The 21,051-nt window shown below is 32.5% G+C and overlaps 1 protein-coding gene across 1 annotated transcript in view; it reads left to right on the top strand.

The window, feature by feature from the left end:
• The window catches only part of LOC103793784 (fibrous sheath-interacting protein 2), a 99,277-nt gene that overhangs the window by 26,192 nt on the left and 52,034 nt on the right, over positions 1 to 21,051 (top strand). The window contains 5 exon segments of the mRNA XM_035304896.3: positions 913 to 1,025; positions 1,849 to 1,894; positions 3,997 to 4,103; positions 5,294 to 5,354; positions 19,632 to 19,689. Coding sequence (XP_035160787.3) covers positions 913 to 1,025; positions 1,849 to 1,894; positions 3,997 to 4,103; positions 5,294 to 5,354; positions 19,632 to 19,689 — 385 coding nt within the window.

Below are 21,051 nucleotides of genomic sequence, written 5' to 3'. Positions count from 1 at the left end.
TTTTCATGTATTTATTTATTATTTCATTTAGTAATTATCTGTAGATTCTATTTTACTGATTTGTGATCTTATTTGTTTTTGACTTACTACTTACTAAACATCTTAACGAGCCAGTTTTTTATTTCATTCTTTCTCTCTCTTTTTACTTTTTAAAAATTTTTACTTTGATCTTTATTTTTCTTCTATTTACTAAGTATTGGCAAGGATGTGGAAGAACTGCAAACCTGATGCACTGCTCATTGATATGTAAAATGGTACAACCACATTGAAAAACTGGTTTGGCATTTTATTTTTTAAGTTAAACCTACCACGTGACCATTCATTCTGTTACTAGGTATTTACCCAATAAAAATGAAAAAAAAATTTGTCCACATAGGACCTATACATGAAAGTTTATAGAAATTTTTATTTATAGATTTTATTTAGAGTAAAATAAAAATTATATTTATTTATAATAAAATTAATAAAATAATATAAACAAAATAGATAAATATTTATAAAAACTGGAAACAATCAAAATTTCCATAGATATGTGTATACAAAATTATGAAATAGCCATATAATAGAATTCTTCTCAGAAATAAAAAATATGCCATTGATATATGTGACAATGTTGTGATGAGCGAAAAAAGCCAGGGAAATATGAAATTTTGGAAAGCGCAAACTAATCTTGAGTTAGAGGTACGGATCAGCATTGTTGGATTATGAGGATAGATTACAAAGTTGCATGAGAAAACTTCAGGGGTTAACAGAAATGTTATCTTGTATACAGTGATGATTTCACAGTTTGATTCATATTTCAAAATCAACTAAATAGTTAAAAAGGTACGATTTATTGTACTTTTATTGTAGATTCCTAAAGCTGTTGAAAAAAAAAATACTAGAGTTTCTCTCTGTTTTGTTTACTTTTAGGAAATACAGCAACTGCTGGTCATCAGAATCAAAATAGTTCAGAGAATTTTATTAAAAAAACCTCAACTTCTGTTGTTCAGGAAAATGTGCAGTATAATGGTGTAAATCAAAAGGTACAAAATTATGCTTTAAAGTTTACTGTTGTGTTTATTAATTTATCTACTTAACTTTTATTTCCATGAGCTCTCACCTTCAGCAGCATAGTACTGATTGGTAGGGAAATTTTTGTTCATGAAACCTGATCCATTTTCCTGGCAGAGAAAGTAGTGAGTTAGCTTTGTGCCAAGCGCACTATGAATTTTAGCAGAAAATAATCCAAACAAACATTTGGCGGTAATAATAATAATGATAGCTTGTGTTTATTGAGCATATACTATGGACCAGGTGTTGTACTAAGCTAGAATAATGGAGAACAAGGAAATTGGGTAATATAAGATAAAAAGAATAATACATAATTGCTCCTCTTAAAAACTCATTGTCCAGTGAGGCGACAGACACGGAAAGATATTATTCCAATAAAATGATCCTGAAATGATGAATTTTACTTTGGTTCTAAACAGTGTTTTCAACAAGGATTACACTGGATTGGACTGGGTCTGAATGAATTAGATTGGATTTCTCTGAGACAAACTGAATGAGTCTAAACTTTTTAGAACTAACCATAGCATGTATGTATTACCATGCCTTTAGGCAAAATAGGGAAGACTGGAGAAGTAAGTTTATACATTGCTACATATTGAACTCAGTTTTTAACTAGTTAAATTTGAGATTATATGGAAGGGAGGTTAATAATATGTATTACACTTAAACAGTTTTTATGAGTTACAAGATAAAAGAAGAAAAACATCTGTATTCATTGGTTAATTGATAGAAAGCAGAACTTCTTTTAGAAGCACAGTTACTAATGTACTTTTTCTTTAATGTGGCACCATGTAGAGAGATGGGATGATATCTAAAAACTCAAGTATTGTCAATGATAGAGGTAAGAAAATGAACAATATTCATAATTTTTCTGTTAAGTATACAATATAGTTATATATTTTTAGTTGTTTTATCTGATTATAAAAATGCTTTTTAAAAAAAGGATGATATAATTTTCTATGAATATAGATATTATAATTAGCCCATATATTTGAGTGAGTGCTGGATGAATGTCCTTTCAAAATTTGCAAAGTGTGGAAAAGATAGGGTCTTTTTTTTTTTTTTTTAATTTTTTATTGGATTATAGGTTTTGGGGTACATGAGCAGAGCATGCAAGACAGTTGCGTAGGTACACACATGGCAGTGTGCTTTGCTTTTCTTCTCCCCTTCACCCACATTTGGCATTTCTCCCCAGGCTATCCCTCCCCACCTCCCCCTCCCACTGGCCCTCCCCTTTTCCCCCCAATAGACCCCAGTGTTTAGTACTCCCCTTTCTGTGTCCATGTGTTCTCATTTTTCATCACCCACCTATGAGTGAGAATATGCGGTGTTTCATTTTCTGTTCTTGTGTCAGTTTGCTGAGGATGATGTTCTCCAGATTCATCCATGTCCCTACAAACGACACAAACTCATCATTTCTGATTGCTGCATAATATTCCATGGTGTATATGTGCCACATTTTTCCAATCCAGTCTATTATCAATGGGCATTTGAGTTGATTCCAGGTCTTTGCTATTGTAAACAGTGCTGCAATGAACATTCGTGTACATGTGTCCTTATAGTAGAACGATTTATAGTCTTTTGGATATATACCCAGTAATGGGATTGCTGGGTCAAATGGAATTTCTATTTCTAAGGCCTTGAGGAATCGCCACACTGTCTTCCACAATGGTTGAACTAATTTACACTCCCACCAACAGTGTAAAAGTGTTCCTTTTTCTCCACATCCTCTCCAGCATCTGTTGTCTCCAGATTTTTTAATGATCGCCATTCTAACTGGCGTGAGATGGTATCTCAATGTGGTTTTGATTTGCATCTCTCTGATGACCAGTGACGATGAGCATTTTTTCATATGATTGTTGGCCTCATATATGTCTTCTTTCGTAAAGTATCTGTTCATATCCTTTGCCCACTTTTGAATGGGCTTGTTTGTTTTTTTCCTGTAAATCTGTTTGAGTTCTTTGTAAATTCTGGATATCAGCCCTTTGTCAGATGGGTAGACTGCAAAAATTTTTTCCCATTCTGTTGGTCTTGCTGTGGCTGTTTGTAGTTATAGATAAAGATGCTGACATACTGGCTCCAGCAGATTGGAATACAGGTAATTATACCCAAGATTGTTTACATATTTCAACAAATGGTACATTTCGTTTCCCATTTCTCTTTAAATGAAATATGCATTACCCAAGATTTGTGTGCCTTGTTATGTTTATGCAAGTCACTAAATATACTCACATGCATGTCTGAAATATGCATACAGAAAATTCAAGAGAGCTTCTTCCAGTAGCTAAAGATCACTTCAAATTTAATACAAAACTAAATTCATCATCAGCTTCCTGACCCTTTTATTTTCACCCAGGCACAAAACCTGAGTTGTCTTGGACTCTTCCTCCTAAGTTTTGCATCTAAAAGTTTACACTTTCTGTCTAATCTACTTTCTTGATTTATCTTGACCTTCACTCTTTTCCATTCTCATTGCTTCTACCCTTGTTTTTCTCCATTCTTCTCTATTGCAGTACCCTTCCTCTATTTTACTCACTATATATGTGTTTATGTAAACAATATTCCTAAAACACGGCTTTGTTTATTTCACTATTCAAATAGTTTTTTGTTGTCTACTTAATGAAATGCAAACATTTAGTTCTAGCAGTGGGCTGTGGTTACAGAAAAAGATTGAGCTGGCGTAAAAACATTAAATAAATTAGGATTTCAGACTTGTCTTTGAAGGCAATGGGAACCATTGGAAATTTGTAGGCAGTAAACATCAAAAAAGTCATCTTATTTTTGAATATATTTCCTTGACTCAAATAAATCCCTGATTGTGGCAACTCTAGTCACTGTGGCAGCTGAGCAGGGAGAAGGTTGGGGTAATGCTGTAAACTAGTATTAACCCTTGTCCCAGCAACATCAGCTTCTCATATTTAAAGTTATCTCTTCTTTCTCTAGGAGATACTAACATTTCAGGCCAAGATTCAATTATTTCAGCTCAGGCATCACCCACAAGAAATTTATCCAGACTTTCACAGGCATTTTTGGATCCTTCAAAAGAAGAGGTATGTAAGAGTTCTTTTACTCCAAATACAAACACAATAAAAGGGATACAATCTTATGGTCATATTGATATACAAAAATGTCATTATTTATGTAATCACACAAAATAACTCTATTCTCTGAAGTTAGTCACACCATAATAACATTTTAATAGCCCTAGAACGGTCTGTTTAAATGTAAGATACAAGATGTTAGTTCATGGTATGTATCTGCAGCTTTCAGAGGAAGTATAAAGTTGAGCTTTTTTGATTGGGCTTGTACTAGAAATGATTTAGTAGTTTTTTAACCAGTGATTAGTTACCTGCTGTTGAAAAGATACCACCAAAGATTCAGGGTATAACTTTTGGACATGAAATAGATTTTCTCTGTCAGCAGCTAACTTGTTACAGGAATCAAATATGCCTCGTTGGTTTCATTATTAATATAGTATTAACTAGCTCAACTGTCCTGGGGAGTTAATGTGGTTTGAAATAGATTTCAATAAACTAGAAATTTATTAAATCATTTCCAAAAGAATTCTTCATGACTAGGGTCGAAAGTGGCATTATTTTCCATGTCCTATAATGTATAATAATTGAGACAGTAAATTATGTATAACTCCTAAATGTAGTATATTTATCACAATTGCTTTTCTATAGAGCAGTTTTAGAATGAACATTTGACAAATATACATTGGGCTTAGTTCACTGTTCTACTATATCAATTGCCACATTAAATATGCTAAGAGTCAAAAAAAGAACATTTTAACAGCTTTCACATTTGACGTCATATTGGCCAACATATTATAAAGGCTATGTCCTCAACTTAAAAAAATATCCTTTAAAAACAGTGTCTAAATTTTATTACTGACCTTTTTGGGGTAATGTGTGCAGTATCTGACATTGCTATCCATACTAAATCTTAGATGTGTTAGATGGGAGTACAAATGTATGCTGAATCCCAAAGTCTTAGCAAATCATCAAATGTGTAGGTAGTTTTACGTACAACTTTTGATACAACTGTGAACTTGGAATTCTATAAATAATACATGTAATGTAAACATAATAAAATGTGCATTTCTTATAAATTGACACTAATGATAAATTTTTAAAATCTTAAATTTCTGAATTTTAAATATAGAAATAATAGTTGATGTTTGAATACTAAAATTTCTTTTATGGATCTATTTGTTTTGTTTTCGTGAATTATGTAGGAGACAAATACTAATCATAATGGAAAACCAACCAAGAGATCAAGCTATCTCTACAAATCAGGTAAATATCAGTAGCAATTATTGAGTAAATCTTGCATTTTATTTATTTTTTCAACTAACATTTATTGAGTTTTTGCTTCATGCTAGATATGGTGCTAAGTTTTAAACATTCAAGGAAAAATGGCACAATTTATACTCAGGGTTCTTGCAGAATACTGGGAGAGATAGTCATGGCCAACTATGATAAAGAGCAATCAAGGAAGTGGGTATGTATAAAAGTTGGAAAAGTTATGGGAAAGAGAATTCCTATATCTATCTAGGGTCATTACAAAAGCCTTTACAATTTAGGAAGAGACTGCATTGAGTCAACATGAAGGGTGAGAAGGAATTTCCTATTCTTTTTTTGTTATTTTTATTGTTTGTACTAATGTTGACAACCAAAATTAGAAAAACAAATTAAATTCTTTGTACACACATCCTTATTCTTACTGTTTCCTCCTTTAATATCAGCTTCCCCCCCACAACACAACTTTAGTAAGGTATAGTTGACAATTTAAAATTGTACATATTGAAGGTACAGATGGTCCCTAACTTGCAATGGTTCTATTTAGGATTTTTCAACTTCACTGTAGGTTTATTGAAGTTATGGAATGCATTCTCGGCTTACAATATTTTTGACTCACAATTGGTTAATTAACATGTAACCTCATCCTAAGACAAAGAACATCATATACAACTTGATATATGTATATGCTATAAAATATTCACCACAACCAAGCTAATTAACATATTCTTAACTTCACATAACTATTTGTGTGTGGTGGGGAAAGAACACTTAAGATCTACTTTCTTAGAAGTTTTTAATGATACAATATTATTAACTATAGTCACATGGTGGTACATTAAATCTTCCAAACTTATTTATCTTATTTAACTTCCTCGCCATAACTCCTGGTAACCACCATTCTATTCTCTATTCCTATGAGCTTGACATTTTTATATTACACAAGTAAATCATGCAGTTTTTGTCTTTCTGCATTTGGCTATTCCACTTAACATGATGTTCTCCAAGTTCTTTGATGTTGTCACAAACAGCAGGATTTCCTTCATTTGAAAGGCTAAATAGTATTCTATTGTATCTCTCTGTTTGTGTACCTGTATTTACCTATACATTTACTTAGACAGACAGATAGATCTATCTCTTGGTATATACCAGATTTTCTGTATCCCCTCATCTGTTGGTGTACATTTGTTTCCATGTATTAGCTATTGTGAATAATGCTGCAGTAAACATGGAATGCAGGTATCTCTTCAACATACTGATTTCATTTCCTTTGCATATGTACCCAAACGTCGAATTGCTAGATCATAAGGCCATTGTTGAGGAAACTTCATATTGTTTTCCATAATGTCTGTACAAATTTACATTTCTACCAACAATGTGCAAGGTTTTCCTTTTCTTCACAATCTTGTCAGCATTTGTTGTCTTCTACTTTTTTGATAGTATGCATTCCGAGAGGTGTGAAGTGGTATTTTATTGTGGTTTTGATTGTATTTCCCTGAGATTAGTCATGTTGAGCATTCTTCTATATACTTTTTTTTATTTACATGCCTTTGTTTAATAAATGTATTTAGGTCTGTTCATGTATTTTGCTCATTATTTGTAATTTTTTTTAACCATTGAGTTGTTTCAGTTTCTTAGATACTTTGGGTAACAAAACCTTATCAGACATATGGTTTGTAAATATTTCTCACTCTGTTGATTGTTTTACAGCAATGCAAAAACTTTTTAATACAATCTCATTTTTCTATTTTTGCTTTTATTGCCTGTGCTTTAGTGCCATATCCAAACATACTGCCTAGATCAACATCAAGAAGATCTGTATGTTTTCTCTTACAGTTTTATGCCTCAAGGCCTTACATTTATATCTTTAACTCATTTTTTGTTGCTTTTTTTATATAAGATGTGAAGTAAGGATCTGATTTAATTCTTCTGCCTGTGGACATACTGTTTTCCCAACAACATTTAAGGAAAAAATTATCTTTCCCTATTGTTTCTTTTTTGTGTTATTATTAATTGGAAAATAGTTATTTTCTGTATTTATATTGTTTTATTTTATTTTTAATTGGCAAATAGTTATTTTCTTTAAGAAATTTTTATTTTATTTTAGGTTCAGTGACACATGTGCAAGTTTGTTTAACAGATAAACTTATGTCTTGAGGGTTTGTATTTCATCAACCTGGTACTAAGCCTAGTATTAGTACCCAATCATTATTTTTTCTGATCCTCTCCCTCCTCCCACCCTCTACCCCCAGGTCAGCCTCAGTGTTGTTGTTCCCCTCTTTGTGTCCATGGTGTTCTCATCAGTTAGCTCCCACTTATAAGTGAGAATATGAGGTTTGGGTTTTCTGTTCCTGTGTTAGTTTGCTAAGGACAATGGCCTCCAGCTCCATCCATGTTCATGCAAAGGACATGATCTAATTCTTTTCCATAGCTGCATAGTATTCCATGGTTTTTTTAAATATGCACCATATTTTTAAAAACCTAGTCTACCATTTGTGGACATTTAGGTTGATTCCATGCCTTTGCTATTGTCAGTAATGTGCTGCAATGAACATACACATGCATGTGTCTTTAGGATAGAATGATGCATGTTCCTTTGGTTATATAGTCAGTAATGGGATTGCTGGGTCAAATGGTGGTTCTGTTTTCAGCTCTTTGAGGAATCATCACATTACATTCCACAGTGGTTGATCTAATTTACACTCCCACCAACAATGTATAAATGCTCCCTTTTCTCTGAGAACTTGCTAGCATCTATTATTTTTTCTTTTTAATACTAACCATCCGGACTGGTGCAAGATGGTATCTCATTGTGGTTTTGATTTGAATTTATCTAACAATCAGTAATATTGGGCTTTTAAAAAATATGCTGCTAACTGCATGTTTATCTTCTTTTGAAAAATGTCTGTTCATATCCTTTGCCCTCTTTTTAATGGGGTTGTTTGTGGGGTTTTTTTTCTCGTAAATTTGTTTAGGTTACTTACAGATGCCGGATATTAAACTCTTGTCAGATGCATAGTTTGCAAATATTTTTCCGATTTTGTAGGTTGTCTGTTTACTCTGTTACTAGTTTCTTTTGCTGTGAAGAAGCTTTTTAACTAGATCCCATTTGTTAATTTTCGCCCTTGTTGCAATTGCTTTTGGCATCTTCATCATGAAATCTTTGCCAGTTCCTATGTGCAGAATGGTATTACGTATGTTGTCTTCCAAGGTTTTTATAGTTTGGGTTTTACATTTAAGTTTTTAATCCATCTTGTGTTGATTTTTATATATGGTATAAGGAGGGATCCAGTTTCAGTCTTCTGCATATAGCTAGCCAGTTATTCCACAACCATTTATTGAATAGGGTATCCTTTCCCCATTGCTTGTTTTTTGTCAAAGATCAGATGATTGTAGGCATGTGTGTCTGTTTTTATACTAGTACCATGCTATTTTGGTTACCTTAGACCTATAGTATAGTTTGAAGTCAGGTAGCTTGATGCCTCTTGCTTTGTTCTTTTTGTTTAGGATTGCCTTGGCTATTCAGGTTCTTTTTTTTTTTTTTTTGATTCCGTATAAAATTTAAAATAATGTTTCCTTGTTCTGTGAAGAGTGTTATTGGTGGTTTGATAGGAATGGCATTTTATCTGTAAATTGCTCTGGGCAGCATAGTCATTTTAACAGTATTGATTCATCCTATCTATGATCATACAATCTTTTTCTATTTGTTTATGTCATCTCTGATTTCTTTAAGCAGTGTTTTGTAATTCTCACTGCACAGATCTTGCATCGCCCTGTTTAGTGGCATTTCTTAAGTATTTCTTTCATTTTGTGACTGTTGTGAATGACATTGCATTCCTGATTTGGCTCCCAGCTTGACTGTTTTTGGTGTTAAGAATGCTAGTGATTTTTGTATGTTGATTTTGTATCCTAAAATTTCCTGAAGTTGTTTATTAGCATAAGTAGATTTGACGCTGAGACTGTGGGATTTTCTAGATATAGAATCATATCATCTGCAAACAGGAATAGTTTGACTTCCTCTCTTCCTATTTGGATGCCATTTATTTATTTGTTTGTTTGTTTTTGATTGCTTGATTGCTCTGGCCGGGAATTCAAATACTATATTCAATAGGAGTGGTAAGAGAGGCCCAGCCTAAACCAAGAAGAATGCTTCTAGCTTTTGCCTATTCAGTATGATAATGGCTGTGGTTTATTATAAATGGCTCTTATTATTTTGATGTATATTCCTTTGATACCTAGTTTGTTGGGAGTTTTTAACATGAAGGGATGTTGAATTTTACCAAAAGTCTTTTCTGCATCTATTGAGATGATTATGTGTTTTTTTGTCTTTAGTTCTGTTTATGTGATGAATAATGTTGATTGATTTGTATACCAATCTTGCATCACAGGAATAACACCTACTTGATTGTGGTGGATTAGTTTTTTGATATGCTGCTGGATTTGGTTTGCTAAAAATTGTTATTTTCTGGCCGGATAGTGGCTCCTGCCTGTAATCCTAGCACTTGAGAGGCTAATATGGGCAGATCACTTGAAATCAAGAGTTTGAGACCAGCCTGGCCAACATGGTTTAACCCCATCTTTACTAAAAATACAAAAAATCAGTGAGGCATGGTGGTGTACACTTGTAATCCCAGCTACTCAAAAGGCTAAGGCAGGAGAATTGCTTGAATTCAGGAGGTTACAGTGAGCCAATATCACACCTCTGCACTCCAGCTTGGGTGACAGAGCAAGACTTGATCTCAAAAAAAAAAAAAAAAAAAAAAAGAAAGAAATGGTTATTTTCTATATTTATATGGTATAATGTAATGTTTCATTGCATGTATACATTGTGGAATGATCAAATCAGGCTAATTAGCATCTACATATCTATATCTGTATCTCACCTCAAATATTTATTTATTTTTTGTGGTGAGAACATTTGAAACAATTTATTTTAAAATACCCATTGGGTTTCTTTGGCATCCTTTTCAAAGATCTGTTAACCACAGATATGTAAATTTATTTCTGGGCTTTATATTCTATTTTGTGGGACTATAGGTCTGTTTTTATGTCAGTATCATACTGTTTTAGTCATTGTGGTTTTGTAGTATACAATATTTTAAATCAGAAAACATTATGCCTAATCACATACCTTTGTTCTTGCTCATGATTTTTTGCCTTTTCAGGATGTTTTGTGGTTCCATATGAATTTTAGGATTTAAAAAATATTTTTGTAAAGAATGTTATCAAGAATATTATAAGGATTGCAATGAATTTGCAGGTCATTTTGTGTAGTATAAAAATTTTAACAATGTAATTTTTCTAATTCATGAACCTGAGATGTTTTTTCCATTTATCTGTCTTTTAAAACTTCCGTCATCAATGTGTTCTAATTTTTGCTGTACAAGTCTTGTATCTCTTTGATTAAGTTTATTTCTAAGTATTTCATTGTTTTTGTAAGTGGGATGATATTGCTTTCTTAGTTTTATCTTTGAGTAGTTTGGTCACTGAAAATCAATTGATTTTTTAGTGGTGATTTTGTATCCTGCAACTTTACTAAATTCATTCATTCTGACATTTATTTTAACTGAGTATTTAGAGTTTTCTATGTATGTGATTATGTCATCTGCAAATAGAAATAATTTTACTTCTGTACACCCAAATTGACCTAATAGGCATGCACAGAACTTAGCACCTGACAGAAGAATACCACACATTCTGCTCAAACATACATGGAACACTCTGTGAAATAGATCATATGCTGGGTTACAAAACAAATCCTATAAAATTTAAGATCAAAAGAATTACATTTATATTTTCCAACCACAGTGGAGCTAAACTTGAAATCAATAACAAGAAAACCAGAAAAGTCACCAATACATGGAAACTAAACAGCACATTCTTTAGAAACCATTGCGTCAAAGAGGATACCACAGGGAATTTTAAAATTGTCTCCAGACCAAAAAAAAAACCCACAACATACCCAAATCTATGGAATGCAACAAAGACAGATGTATAAGAGTAGTTTATAGCAATAAACACATAGCATTAAATAAGAAGAACTCAAGTGATCTAACTTTACACAAGGAACTAGAAAAAGAAGAAAGTAAGTCTGAAGTCATAAGAAGAAAAGAAATAAATATGAAGTCATAAATAAAATAGAAAACTTAGAAAGCAATAAGAAAAATAACAAAACTAAGAATTGATTGAAAAAAACCCTTGGCTAGACTAAGAAAAAAAGATAAATCAGAAACAAAAAGGTACATATTAATGTATCTTTCAAAAATAAGAAGGATAATAAGGAACTGTTATAAACAATTATATACTAACAGATTGGATAAACTAAAAGAATTGAATAAATTACTGGAATCATGAAACCTACCAAAACTGAGTCAAGAAGAGACCCTCTGAACAGTTTAATAATGAAAAAGGAGACTGAATCCGTAATCAAAACGTTTTCAAAAACAACAACAAAAAATTGCCAAGGACCAGAGGACTTCACAAGTAAATTCTATTAAAACATTTAAAAGCATTGTGGAAGACAGTGTGGTGATTCCTCAAGGATCTAGAACCAGAAATACCATTTTACCCAGATCATTTGTAAACTATATTTTCCAAAACTGTGGAATTTTTGTGTTTTGTTTCGGTGGGTTTTTAGTAAGTTAGTTTGTTTGTTTGAGATGGAAGTCTCATTCTGTTACCTAGGCTAGAGTACAGTGGTGAGATCTCAGCTCACTTCAACGTCCTGGGCTCAAGCGATTCTCCTGCCTCAGCCTCCTGAGTAGCTGGGATTACAGGTGTATGCCACCACACCCAGCTAATTTTTGTATTTTTAGTAGAGATAGGGTTTTGCCATGTTCACCAGGTTGGTCTTGAACTCCTGACCTCAGGTGATCTGCCTGTCTCAGCCTCTCAAAGTCCTGGGATTACAGGCGTGAGCCACCTAACCTAGCTGGGTTATGGTTTTATTTAAAAATTATATTGTGCTGGCTGCAATGGTTCATGCCTGTAAACCTAGAACTTTGGGAAGCCAACACAGGTGCATTGCTTGAGCTCAGCAGTTTGAAACCAACCTGGGCAAAATGATAAAACCCCGTCTCTACCAAAAATACAAAAACTTAACCAGGCATGGTGGCACACATCTGTGATCCCAGCTGCTTGAAAGGCTGAGATGGGAAAATCACTTGAACTTGGGAGGCAGAGGTTGCAGTGAGCCATGATCAGGTCAGGGTACTCCAGCCTGGGTGACAGAGTAAGACTCTCCCTCAAAAATTAAATAAGAAAATATAAAAAATTATTTTAAAATAACAGTATTCATGCTCTATATTTTACTCTGAACGTACAATTCAACACTGAACATTTTGATGTTAGTTGTCCTTCTTTTCATTGGTTTCTATGTATTTTTCACTTTCCCTCTTAAAATCCCTGTCAATGTTTTCTTCCAGGGTTTTTACGGTGTTAGGTCTTATGTTTAAATCCATCCTGGATTTAGGCATGGGCAAGGACTTCATGACTAAAACACCAAAAGCAATGGCAACAAAAGCCAAAATACACAAATGAGATCTAATTAAACTTAACAGCTTCTGCACAGCAAAAGAAACAATCCTTAGAGTGAACCAGCAACGAACAGAATGGGAAAAAATTTTTGCAATCTACCCATCTGACAAAGAGCCAATATCCAGAATCTACAAAGAACTTAAACAAATTTACAAGAAAAAACAGCCCCATCAAAAAGTGGGTGAAGGATATGAACAGACACTTCTCAAAAGAAGACATTTATGTAGCCAACAAACATATGAAAAAATGCTTATTATCTCTGGTCGTTAGAGAAATGCAAATCAAAATTACATTGAGATACCATCTCATGCCAGCTGGAATGGCCATCATTAAAAAATCTGGAGACAACAGATGCTAGAATGTGGAGAAATAGGAACACTTTTACACTGTTGGTGGGAGTGTAAATTAGTTCAACTGTTGTGGAAGACAGTGTGACAATTCCTCAAGGATCTAGAACTAGAAATATCATTTGACTCAGCAATCCCATTACTGGGCATATACCCAAAAGATTATAAATCAATCTATCATAAAGACACATGCACACATATGTTCATTGCAGCACTGTTTACAATAGTGAAGACTTGGAACCAACCCAAATGCCCATCAGTGAGACTGGATAAAGAAAATGTGGCACATATACACCATGGAATACTATGCAGCCATAAAAAAGGATAAGTTCATGTCCTTTGCAGGGACATGGATGAAGCTGGAGACCATCATTCTCAGCAGACTGACACAGAAACAGAAAACCAAACACTGCATGTTCTCACTCATAAGTGGGTGCTGAACAATGAGAACACATGGACACTGGGAGGGGAACATCAAACACTGGGGCCTATGGGGTGGCTGGGGGGTACTAAGGGGAGGGATAGCAGGTGGTTGGGGGATTGGGGAGGGATAACATTAGGAGAAATACCTAACATAGGTGACAGGGGATGAATGCAGCAAACCACCATGGCATATGTATACCTATGTAACAGTCCTGCAAGATCTGCACATGTACCCCAGAACCTAAAGTATAATTTTTTTAAAAAATCCTTTCAATGTAATAGTTACATTGGTACATATTTCTTGTATTTCTAACTTTGATAACAGTTTTATTTTTAATTTATTTGAATTAGTATCAGAAAATTAAATATTCATTGACATTGTTGATTTTGATAATATTTATATTACTTATTTTTAATTTATTTGAATTAGTGTCAAAAAGCCTAGGCTTTAAATCTCTTTTCATTGATGTTGTTAAATTTTCTTTATAGCTAAGTATGTGATATGATATATGACATTTTTAAGTGTTTAATGGATATACCCAAAAAAACAGTCTATTTTCTCTCTGAGGGATTCAAGTTTTTTGTTTGTTTGTTTGTTTTTTGTTTTTTTCAGACACAGCCTCACTCTGTCACACAGGCTGGAGTGCAATGACACGATCTCAGCTCCTCAGCTCATTGCAACCTCTGCCTTCCAGGTTGAAGCAATTCTACTACCTCAGCCTCTTGAGTAATTGGGATTACAGGCACGCACCACTATGCCTGGCTAATTTTTGTATTTTTAGTAGAGACAGGTTTTCGCCATGTTGCTCAGGCTGATCCTGACCTCTGGTGATCTCCCCACCTCAACCTCCCAAAGTGTAGGGATTACAGACACTAGCCACTGTGCCCGGCCTTTCTTCTTTCTTAATGAAAAATATGTTTAAGTAATTTCTCATTTCATATGATAGGTACTGCGATCTTTTGGTAGATAATAATGTCAGGTTAAAAAAGCATCTTTCTATTTCTAACATGCAAAACTTTCTTATTAGTGGTGAAAGCTGACTTTTAAAAATATATTTTATGTGTCTGTTAAGACTATGATATTTTGTTAAAACAACCACACACCCTTGATTAAATCAATTTTATCTATCATGTGTTTTTCTTCTTATACATGTGCAGATTAAATTTACTAGCAATTTATTTAGGATTTTAGCATCTAGGTTCTTGAGAGAGGTTGGGTTGTAATTTGCATTTCTCATAATATCCTGATCTGGTTTTTGTGCCAAGATTACACTAGCCCCATGAGTTTATTGTAATGCCTGTTTTTATTATTTTATAGTCGTTTGCAAAGTTGAAATTATATATTCTTTGTTTGGTAGTAGTCACTGTTAAAATAAATAACCTAGTCTTTGTTCTTTTAGTGAGAAAAACCTAAATTACGAATTCAGTTGCTTTAGTGATTCAGAACTATTGTTTTTTTTTTTTTTTTTGAGTCTTTTTAGCAGGTAATTATATTACATAAATTTATTTAATTCATCTAAATTTTCAAATATATTTGCATAAACTCATAATATACCCTTTTTATTTAGATGAGGTTATTGAAAGGCAATATGACATAGTTGCTAAGAGAATGTACTCAGGTAGCTAGGTTTAATCCACACTCCAGTACTTAAAATGCATGCTAGTTTAGCCAAGTTATTTAATGTCTCTGTTCTTTAGTTTTCCCAACTATAAAATAAGAATAATAGTAGTGATTCATATAGTTGTCATGGAAATTCAATGAGTTTAGTATTTTAAAGTTTTTAGAACAGTGTGTGAAACTTAGTTGGTGATATGTAACTATGAAAATTTAAAATGTATCAAAAACCTTGTCATATTTCATTTTTTTCTGAATTATGTTTAATTTTCAATTTTGTTTGTTAGTTTGTATTTATGAGTTAGTTGTTAAATTACTCCTAGGTTCATTGTTGTTGGTGGTCATTTACAATTTAATTGCATTGTAGACTGACAGTATGATCTTTATGATACCAACTTTAAAGAAGAAGAAGTAGACAATGCCTTATGGCTTAGCAAACATGATTAATATTTAATAGGTTCTGTATGGTTGAAAACAATGAATATTGTTCAGTTTGGGATGTAATGTTTAAATATGTCCATTCAATCAATATGGTGAATTATGTATTTCAAATATATAACTTATTGTATATTCAAATCCACATATATAATTATTTTTTACTCCTTGTTCAAAACATTATTGAAAATTAATGATAGTGAGTTTGCAACTCCTTAATGTAGCTCAGCCCATTTTAAAAAATATTTTTTGATCTAGTGATTAGATTCATATTTTAGAATCATGATATCTTCCAGGTGATTGAATATTTTATCATCATGCAGTGACCTTTACCATGTTATGTTTTTTCCTTAAATGTGTCTAATATTAATATAGATATATCAGCTTCTAATCTTAGTGTCTTTATTTGTTTAGATGGCTCTTGAAGACAATGTGCAGCTGGATTTTGTTTTACTTTTATTGTCTTAGAATTTATTACTTTTAACAGAACTCAATCAATTTGTATTTATGTAAATTACAAATCTTTGGAAGTTTTTTATTGCTTTGTGGTTTCCCTTTGTCCTACTTTTTAATATATTTTTATTTATTTATTACATTCTCTTAAGAGTGCTAAATTTAGTTTTTATCTAGTATTTTTTACTGTTTTATAAATTGCACAGTGTATGTATATTCCTTTTGGCAATCACCCTAACTTTTTGTTTAAATTTTTATGGATACATAAAAGTCAGACATATTTCTGGGGAACATATGTATTTTGATATGAACATACAGTGTATAGTAATAAGTCTGGTTAATTGGGAGATCCTTCACTCAAATATTTGTTATTTCTTTGTGTTGAACATTGTAAATTTACTCTTCGAGTTATGTTGAAGTATATTTAAAATAAAAGCTAATCACAACTTTACTTCTAATCACAACTTCATATTAACTTATTATTGTTCAATAATTTATATTTTGACATTTTAAAGCTTTTGTCAGCCAAATTACTTTCTTATTACTGTTTTATACAGATTTAATTTATATTTATCCTCCTGTTTACCAACTTATTTTGTTTTTCACTCATTCCTTCCTGTATTTAGTACTTCTTGGGATCATTGCCATTTGTCCTAAAGTACTGCATTCTTTAGGAAGATCTTTAGGGAATGTATTTTGGGAGTAAATTCTCAGATTTTATTTGAGAAAATGTTCTTCATCCTTGTATTAGAATGTCATTATGTCCAAGTGTACAAATAAGTTTAGGGGACAGTTATTTTTTCTTAGCACTTTAAAGATATTGTTTTATTTAGACTGAGGCAGAGATTTCAGTGAGCCAAGAATGTGCCACTGCACTCCAGCCTGGGTGACAGAGTGACACTCATCTCAGAAAAAGAAAAAAAAATTTTTTTTAATTTTACTTTTATTCTAAGTAATTATTCCTGTGTAAGTGATTTTTCCATCCCCCAAGGCAGGCTGTTTTTAAGATGTTTTCTTTGTTTTTCTTTAGTGTTATTATAATGAGCTGTTCTGTAAAATCATTTTCTCTTTCTGTATTTCCTCTCTTCATTTCCATTATCTTCCTCTGACTATTAGACTACATTTTTGTCTTATATCATTTAACAACGTATTTTCCACTTATCTCCGATGCATTCCTGTTAATTTCTTCAAATATGTCCTCCAATTCACCAATTTTCTCTTTATTTAGTTATTTAAAATTTATCATTTTATAAATTATATTATACAATTTATTGAACTACCACATATTGTATATATATAATACAATTTCTAAATAGTTATTTTCAAATTTGTCTGGACTTCTTATAAGCTCTTTTTCCATTCTTATCCTTTCAAATTCCTTCTTTATATATTTAAACATATAATGTTCTCTTATTTTATATTTTATATCTGGTAATTTTAATATTTGAAATCTTTGGGGTCTAAATTTAATATATTGTTTTTATTTCTGTTAAAAACCATAGTTTCTAGTTTTTTTTTTAAATTTCTGTGGGGATGGGAGGTTATTATTGTTATATGTGAGCTCAGTTTTGACAGAAATTTATTGTTGGGAATTCTGTAGTATTTGGATAGGCTGTAATTCTCTAAAGGAAATTTACATATGCTTTTTCCAGTTATCTGTAAGAGCTGTGAACACAGCTTTGTTTTAAATTAAATTCTCACATGCAGTTTGAAGGACAATAAAGTTTCTTTGGATTTGAAACTCAAGGGTATAGAAAACAGTATCTGTGATTATGAGTTTTTAGAAAATACTTTTATTTTCTCCTTCTCCTTCTCCATCCATAGCCACAAGCCAAGACATAATTTGTCTGCTTCCTCTGTGGTATGATTTTTTTTTTCTTGTGGATAACTAATTATTTTTTCTTGTACATGACTAATTGACAGTGTAGCTCTTTGGGATCCTATACAGATGGTCCCCTACTTAGTGGTTAGACTTATGATTTTTCAATGTTAGGATGTGTGAAAGCAATAAACATGCAATAGACACTGTATTTTAAGGACCCATACAACCATTCTGTTTTTCCTTTTCAGTATAGCATTCAATAAATTACATATGATATTCAACACTTTATTATAAAGTAGGCTTTGTGTTAGCTGATTTTGTCCAACTGTAAGCTAATGTAAGTGTTCGGAACAAATTTAAAGTAGGCGAACCTAAGCTGTTATGTTCAGCAGATTAGGTGTATTCAATGCATTTCCAGCTTAAAATATTTTCAACTTATGGTAAGTTTATTGTGATGTCAACCCCACTTTAAGTCAAGAAGCATCTGTATATTTTTAGGAGCTCTTAGTTTTAATTCCCCATCTTTTGGGGGCCCAATGTCTTGTTTTAAATGCTCTGACCAAACACTACATTTCCAGATGTGGCCAATGTCCCTAGAGCAGGTATCAGCTTCAGCATTTCTTTACCACTATAGATTTGTGTTCTCATAATTGTTTTACCTTCAGAAAGTTCTACTATCTCTTTGAAAGTTTAGCTATTTTTAACAGTATGACTTTAATACTCTATACTGAATTCTAGGCAAAATGAAAGACACTTGTTTAGCATATTGCTGGAAACCATAGAAGAGCTTTTTTGTATTAAAAATAGTTTTATCTTCACATTTAACTTTCAGATATGTCTCAGTTTATTTCTCTCTAAAATTGATGAGTTCATGTCCTTTGTAGGGACATGGATGAAACCAGAAACCATCATTCTCAGCAAATTGACACAAGAACAGAAAACCAAACGTTGCATGTTCTCACACATAAGTGGGTGTTGAACAATGAGGACACATAGACACAGGAAGAGGAACATCACACACCAGGGTCTCGGGAGTAACAAACCTGCACAATCTGCACATGTACCCCAGAACTTAAAGAAAATTTAAAAAATAAAATTGACCACACATCAATTATTTTATTTTATATAATAATTAGGTGTACACAAGAACTAACATAATTAATGTATAGCATGATGAGTTTTATAATATAAACATGTTTAGAGTGCTTTGAGAGCATTAGGAAAGGTATTTATTCAGGTAGCTTTCAAGGAAGGCTTTCAAGAGTTGCCATAAGCTGAATGAGACCTAAAAGATGAGAAGTTTAAAGACAGCACAGGGCATTCTAGACAAAAGAAATTGCAAAACCATAGGCCAGAGAGGCATGAGAAACATGATATATTTAGGGAACTGGGATATATTCTGTCTCTGGACCATAGCATAAATATGAATGACTAGTTAGAGAAGATACTAGAGAGGTAGAAAAGGACATCAGATCTTATAGTACAGGTTCTTGCTAAGAACTTTGGACTTCACTGTGGAGAGTCTCTAAAACCTTGTAAACAAGGCAGTAATAACAGAAAATAAATACCTAGTAGAGGATTAACATTTAGCAAGTTGCTGAGGATGGATACAAACTATATAATTTTCTTTTTCTCATAAATAGGACCTCAGGCTCAGGCTACAGACCCGGGTATATTTTCTTCTCCTGTTAACACAAATATGTAAGTATCTAAGGAATTATATGTAATCATAAATAAAAATTTTAATAATTACATAAGAGTGCCACTCATAAGCAAATGATTACATGGAATCCTCAATTTTTGTAGTTCTACTTGGATTTAGTTAAACAGTCTTTTGCAGACTTTCAGCACTAAGCTTAAGTTGTAGACAAAATGAATATTTGTCCTTCCCTTTCTTTATCTCCGTATCTCCACTGTGGTTCTATAATCCACCTATAGTCAGGATCTCCATGCCACTTTCAAGTGTATCTGCATCATAGCTTTCTTCAGGTAATTTCTCATAACCTGTATTTATTTCTTTGCCTTTCTTTTCTTTGAAATAGCTACAATTCCTTATGCTTTTTGAGACTATTGGCTTTCTAATTCTGGTAATATAGTTTACTCTATAGTATTAATGACTTAATCAGTCATCCCCCACCCTAAAGGGTATTTTGCAGATTAATACAAAATAATAATCTCTAATAGTAGAAATTATGGCATGTAGAAGATATATTTGTTAAGGCCAGGTACTTTTCACTCCTCAAACCTTAGTGACCACCTATTTTGTTGATGTTTATATCTGTTTTTCTCAACTCAAGAAAAGAGAGAGAGGAAAACATGAATCTAAGTAATAGCAATGAATTATTTTACACACATGCCACAATCTTTTAAAAAAATCAGCAAGACAAATGAAGTCTAGGAAAGATGATACAAACTCCAAATTCCCATGAAGATGATTGAGTAAAGTAAGTTGTGAGTGATGGCAAATGATATTGACATGTTCGGACCAGCCTTCTTGAAATAATAATTTTTACCTTAAGACAGATAAATACCAGTTAGTTTGACTTCTTGAGTATTCATATGATACATAACACAGTAAAAGATGCAGAAGGAAGGAAACTGACTTGTCTAGTTCAAAGCAATAAAACTTGATGACCGTGTGTAGACCACATGTAAAATAATTATTTTATTTATTGGATACATTTTTATTTATTGGAAATATAAGTACATACCTTTTAAAGAAAAGGTTATAAGAGGCTCATAATACTGTTGTAAAAAGTGCACTTTTATCTTCTCCAACCCAAGAATGTAGAACTACAAAAATCACTTGAATATTTCATAGCAAGCATTTTCGATATTCTTTCCTTATAAATCTTAGCTTGGTGAAAAATAAAAAACTCTTTATCTTACCTGGAGCTTCTTCACCACTTCTCCAAAAGCATACACAGAGATCCAAATAAGAGCAAAGTCACATATGTCACATTCCTCTTGTTCAGGTTTAACTCCAAGTTTTATAGGAGTTTGCTGTGGAAGTCTCACATCTATTCCATCATTTCTTTCTCTTCTCTCACTTATTGCTTAGCT

The sequence above is a fragment of the Callithrix jacchus genome, chromosome 6 (assembly GCF_049354715.1).
Source record: "Callithrix jacchus isolate 240 chromosome 6, calJac240_pri, whole genome shotgun sequence".
NCBI lineage: Eukaryota > Metazoa > Chordata > Mammalia > Primates > Cebidae > Callithrix > Callithrix jacchus.
Note: the sequence above shows the minus strand (reverse complement) of the source record. Positions and strands in the feature narration are given on the sequence as shown.